The sequence below is a fragment of the Gekko japonicus genome, unplaced genomic scaffold, assembly GCF_001447785.1.
Source record: "Gekko japonicus isolate JY-2015 unplaced genomic scaffold, Gekko_japonicus_V1.1 scaffold1132, whole genome shotgun sequence".
NCBI lineage: Eukaryota > Metazoa > Chordata > Lepidosauria > Squamata > Gekkonidae > Gekko > Gekko japonicus.
In genome coordinates this window covers 489,463-495,913 of record NW_015170310.1, presented here as the reverse complement: position 1 = coordinate 495,913, position 6,451 = coordinate 489,463, and the positions used below count along the sequence as shown (strand labels likewise).

Below are 6,451 nucleotides of genomic sequence, written 5' to 3'. Positions count from 1 at the left end.
CACCCATAACTCAGCGCCATCAATTTACATAAGGCTAGGCCTAAACCATATTTTGCTAAGATAAACATTGCTCTTTGCTTTGAAAATGCTCCATAATCAAATGGGATGATTACTTACAGCCAGGTATTGTGGCGTCAGTCCTCCAAGACCTGTGAGATTCCCCCAGGTGGCAGTGTTGAGTTGCTGCATCTGTTGTGCCAACTGCTGTTGTAAACGCCGCTGCTCCTTGTCCTTTTGAGTATCAGCAAATTTCACGACTATTGGTGAAGAACAGCCCTGTGATTGGACAGATGGGGGGGAGGGAATCACTCTAGCACACGTTGGCATGAGTCCTGACCAGAGGAATTATCTCCCTGCGACCGCTGAAAAGCCGTGCTAATTTTAATCGACTCATGTAAAGGTGCGTTCTGATACTGCAGGAAGACAAGAGGTTGGTACAGTCTAAAACAGCTGGCATCATTCCATCTTACCTTCAGTTTTCAACATCTTTTACAGTGCAGTCCTATCAGAGTTTCACCCTTCTACATCCATTGAAGTCAGTGGGCTTAGACGGGCATTAACTCTGTTTAGGATGGCACTGATAATATCCTTTATGGATACAAAGTAAAGTTGCTTTTTTTAAAAAAAATCAGCATTTCTATGTTATTGTTGTTCATTTTTAATAATGGCAGGAAATGGGAAAGGCGGGAAGGCCGCCCCGCCAAGCTATAAAGCTCCAAATTTTTCCTCCCCCCCCCACATTAATTCCTGATCCTAAATACTCTTCCTTGGAAGTTACTGATTTCAAGCCAAGCATATTTAGCATTTGATCGTTAAAGGGGATTCCGGGCTACAGAGAACATCTATGGAAGCTTGACTGAAATGAATGGGAGCTATACAAGCATACTTTCTATCCTTTACTCTCGAGACTAAACACATACCCTTCATTCTCATGGTGCAGCAGAAGGGGAAGCATCTTTGGTCCCCTCCTTATCTGTGCCCCTCCCCCACCCTTACCTGCTGTGGGGGGGTAGTAGAACTCCAGGTGAGCCACACTAAAAGAGATGGAGGAGGGGCACATGACAGATCTACGGGAAGGAAAGATGGGCGGAGATGCAATTGTCTTCTCTCCTGCTATACCGGAAGTTGTAAAGGTATGAGTCTGGCTCTCAGGATCACAGGTTGCACAACCGTATGCACAAAAGCATGCATTGCACGATTGTAAAGGCGCACAGACTGTACCCGTAGTCTTTTGGGGTCCCAATCCAGGCACACTTTGAGAGCCTTTGAAATGAAGGTAACAAGTCCGTACAGTTTCCACAGGATGGGACCTACAGTATGGCTGATGTGCTCTGGATCAAGGCCTTTGGGTGACTTGCTTCTCAGAAGCCCTTGGGTGCGTGCCGCAAAACACGCCCCATGTTCTATGCGCACATCTGGAGCATCATGTCATTTTCAATCACTTCTAATCTAGGTGATTCAAACTGATCTGATGGTGAATGGATGTCTTGGAAGACAGGATCCACTGTGTGAATTCATGGGGTTAGACTAATTTTGTTTAGACACCTTTTTTTTCTATCTCTGCATACCGATAGTTCTGAAGACCTTTCTGACATTACGTTCGGGCCTAACCATTTGCACATATCAGGAGTATATGCTACTCACAATCTTCCTGATATGTGCAGAAGATTGACTCCTGGTACATACAGTTGAAGCTACTGAAAAGGGCTTATAAACTGGAAGAATCAAAACCACAATTGCTCATTTCGTATGGAAAATTAGTGGCAAGATGGGCATTTATTTGATGATTTATTTACCAACTTTTAATCCCAACACCAAGTCCATTTTAAGACTGAGGCTCTATTCAGACAACATGATAACCTGTGTTTTATAACAGGTGATTTGATCAAACCCCAGTTATTCATGATGACTGAATGCAGACAGACCAACAAGCAGGGATTTGTTGGTTGTCCCACCGACAGGCCTCCCACAGCCCTCTCGCCACCACTGGCCACCCCGTCGCCACCCAAAAGCCCCCCCCACGGGCAGTCCTGCACCCACCTGGAGGCTCGGAGAGGCCGGGAGAGGGCTGATAAGAAGGGCCAGCCCTGGCACAACTGCACTGGGGCAACACAGTCAGTACTGCACTGGAGCCATCAGCTGCAGGGTGGGAGAGGAGCCAGTGCTACACCGCGCCCCGGAAGAGACACCTGGGGCCAAGGCCCCACCTGAGGCCCAGCATCTACAACTAAGTGTGGGGGCGCAAGGGGAGGAGTGGGGACAGGCTAAGGGCTAGTCAGGTGGAATGGGAATGGGGATAAAAGGAGGGCAGCAGGAAGGGGTCGAGGAGGATTGCCTGCGGTCTGCAAAGCCAGGGCCAGAGAGACGGCGAGTGACCCAGGAGGAGCGTGAAGGCAGGGTGTGGTGGCGTAACCCCCCTCCCCTGTTCAGGTGACTGAGACCCCTGCTGCCCTTGGGGACAAGGCCACCAAGATGGCTGAGCTTCTCTGAAGCTCCGAATCCAGTGACTGCGAAGGGGGGGTCAGCCGAGTCGTGCAACATTGGTTGTCACAATAGTAGAATTTCAAACTAGGGTTTGTAGCTGATTTTGGTAACCAGCTAACTGATTTATTGTTTTGTTAACCAACTGACTGTGGTTTGTTGTGATATCAGAATCCCCAAACCGTGGTAGTTGAGTAGCACTGTCCCATTTAGATGACTTGCCAAGGAGATGGCAGGATACAGATCATGTCCTGCCTGCCGGATGAAGACGACAAACCAGAGTTTATGCACAAACCAGGATTTGTTACCTGTGGTGCCATCCTATGCAGAGTTACACCCTTCTAAATCCTTTAATGGACCGAGAATTATGTAATTTTCCATAGAATTAATCTACATTGCAAGCTTGTTAAAAATACACCCATACAGTTTAAACAAACCATGATTTCAGACATTGCAATAAACCATGGTTTGCTTTAACGATATGTTTTTCTTTTTTCTCCAACGAGTCTGCAGTGTAATCCTGTGTAGCCTTACACGCTTCTCAGCTCATTTGACTTCAACAGATTTGACTTCTGAGCCCACTTGAGTTTAATGAGGCTAAAAAGATCTTAAAACTGAAATTCTGCTCCTTTTTCTTTATGTCCCGAACAAGATTTTGATGGGGTTTAACTATGATTCCTTCTCCAACTTTACGGCTGCAAACCTGAGCACTTTTACCAGGGAGTAATGCCTAGCGCTCTGCGTGGGATTTACATTTGAGTAAACTCGGTAAGCTACATGCTCGTTTTATTCTTCTTCACTCCACACACACAGACACCCACAAATTGATGTCATCTTTTCCCTAAAGAGTGATCAGGCTTTATACAATTCAACACTTGTGAAATAAACTGTAGTAAGAATATGTGTTGTGTGGTGGCCAGCTATCAGCATACTGGTTACCCAACAATCATGCTTAGAAATGGGTGTTTGGGGGGCAACAATTAGCACGCTAAATTGTATGCTGAAACAGGGATCAATTTTAACAGCTCTCGCACCCTTGAGCAAAGTAGTATTCTTTCTCTAGGCCTTCTCTCTCTTAAAATGCTTGTTTAATTCATTTTAGAGGGATGAAAGTCTTTCCCTTGGGGAGGGCAAGTAAAAATCAGAAGAGATGCTTGTAAAGATTAGAAAGGAGTTATCAGGCTATGGAACTGCTTCCTCCAAATTGTTTGGAGCATGAATGCACAAAAAAGGGATTCTTATTATGGTCTTTAAAAGAAAAATTGAGACCAGCTTAAATGATAGACCAGGCAACTCGAGAGATTTGGATTCTGTTTCATGTAGTCGTTCAGAGGAGTAAGAAACTATATGGCACGTTCCCAGTACACGCATGAAACTCTTAAAAATCCCTTTCAGAAAGGAACACAAATAAATCTCAAGGACAGGAAAATGAGATAGTGGTTCCAGTCTACGGTCTTGCATCTATGAGCTCCGCTGACAGCCGATATTGTATTTATGAATGCTTAACTAGCAGTAAATTGTATAAACAATATTGTAGCACTTTATGAATCTATAATTCTTTTTTTTTTTTGCTGCTCCTGTCTGCTCCATATTTCATCAGCGCTGCTCTTTCAAGTGAACATAAAGATTGAAATCGCATATACCAAAACGGCTTCTTATGAGAATTGTTATATTTGCAACTATTTTCTATATATAATTAGTGTCTCCAATGAAGCCAGTGTTTGTGTATAACTTCACAAATATATACAAGTGAGGTTTAAATATGATGTGATCACACAATGTACTAAAGCAGGGGTGTGGAACTCATTTGTTATGAGGGCCGGATCTGACATAAATGAGACCCTGTCAGGCCGGGCCATGTGTGCCATAAAATGTAATGCCAGGTAGCGGAGATATAAACTTTATAAAGGACACAAACAGAAAGGGTTTTACTTAAAATAAAAACATGCTTAAAACATCAGCACTCTTGCAATATTTTGTTTATTTAACAGTGTCTGATAACTGGCACCCCTTGCTCTGAATTATTACATTAAATGTCTGTGCTGTTGTGATCTTGAGTATGCTGTTCAGGTGTGTATCTGTAAGCTGCAAACCTACAATGACGCAGCAGCAGCAGAACTGGAAGAAGTAGAAGACAGCCAGTTCCACTGCGGGCCTGATAGAAGCCCTCCGGGGGCCGGATCTGGCCCCCGGGGTCGCATGTTTGACACCCCTGTACAGATACAGAGCAAGAAGGTAATGGCACTACGAGAAGTCATCGCATTTGGGGAATGTTTGTTGTTTTCCCACCCAAACATTTTCATTCACACCATTCTGGATCTCAGGCTCATGCTGAAAATGCGTCTTAGTGGTTTGTGATGAAGAAGTGAAAAATAAGGAAATCGGGGAGGGGGAGAACAGAGACACTGTTTCAAATGAAATCTGATTGCATAGTACATAATCCGTGGTTAGAAATGATTTTTCTTTACATTAAACACAAAATCAAATGGCCCAGAGGCATTATAGCTTCTGGCTGAGTGTCCAGATTTAATATTAGCTATCGAAAATCAACTCTTTACCATAACAACACTGACATTAACAGCCAAAGAGGAGGAAATGTAAGAGCGCATTGAACTAAATCAATATACTCTCTTTCTCCCACTGTGTTTGCTGTTTTAAGATGACAGCCATTTTCCTATTTCATTTCAACATCTCATATTGGTTTCCCCCCCCTTCTCTCTCAAATATCACCAATGAACTTTTTTTTTCTTCCAGAGGTAGCCTGACGGTCTTTTCTAAGGTTACTTTTCAAAGTCTTCGGTATACTTTCAAGAGTCATGCCGATGTCTGAAACGAACAGGAAAGCAACGGCGGACACTTGAGTATGACCTTAAAAAAATAATCTTCACACACAGACCTGATCCACCAGAATGCACCATGGGTACGATCCTGCTGGCTTTTCCATTTGTCCAAGAGGGACGACGGGGGTCCCTGTGGACCCCAGAATAGATTATTCTGGTGGTAGTAAGACCTATAGCAGCCTGAATAGCCCCAATTAGCCTGAGTTTGTCAGAGCTTGGAAACTAAACAGGGTCAGTTGTGGTTAGTCCTTAGACCAGTGACCACCAAGGAAGCCCAGGATTGCTATGCAAATGAAGGCAACGGCAAAACACACTGTCTCCTCTCTTGCCTCAAAAGACCTATAAGGGGATCGTCATAAGTTGGTTATTATTAATGAGACCTACATGAACAAAAAGCCATATGGGATGTGAGATGCGTTCAGCAGAGAACTGAGCAAGTGAAAAGGCTTGGTAGGGTTCAACCCCACATGTCTTTGAAAAGGCACACGAGAAACGACCTTATTCTGTGTTCCCGTGCTACAACACTCTGTTTCTGCGTTTGTGTACAAAAACAAGAGATGAAAAATGCAAATGGCCTATGGGAGTTTGGCATATTAACAGTGTTCCAAACCTCCTCCCCACATAGACTGTACATCATATGTAGGCTGGACAGACAATGGACCCATGGAGGCTATGCTTAGATTTACTGGTGATCCCTGGTCCTAAAGATATCCGGCTGTCCTTAATCAGAGCCAGGGCTTTTTCGGCCCTGGCTCCAACCTGGTGGGACTCTCTGCCAACTTCCATCGGGTCCCTACAGGACTTGATGCCATTCCGCAGGGTCTGTAAGGCAGAGATGTTCCACCAGGCTTTTGGTTGCGGACAGGAATGGTTTTCCATCATAGCTGGCCACCCTCTTTTCTTCCTCCTCCTTAACCTACCCACGAGATAGAAGAACAGCCCAGAGTAGGTTTTGGATTAAATTACTGACGCCATCTGGAGAATATTAAATGAGGATTGACTGATGGTTTTAATATGTAATTCTATATTGTTTTTAACCTGTTGTAAATCGCCCAGAGCCTTGTGTACTCAGGGATGGGGTGATACAGAAATAATAATAATAATAATAATAATAATAATAATAATAATAA

At 44.1% G+C, this 6,451-nt stretch overlaps 1 protein-coding gene across 4 annotated transcripts in view; it reads right to left on the bottom strand.

The window, feature by feature from the left end:
- Window positions 1–6,451, bottom strand: part of CELF2 (CUGBP, Elav-like family member 2) — a 468,221-nt gene that overhangs the window by 63,902 nt on the left and 397,868 nt on the right. For all 4 annotated transcript variants that reach the window (XM_015417989.1, XM_015417991.1, XM_015417990.1 and 1 more), the window contains one exon: window positions 118–276. In XM_015417989.1, the coding sequence (XP_015273475.1) occupies window positions 118–276 (159 nt within the window). The remainder of the gene's footprint in view (window positions 1–117; window positions 277–6,451) is intronic.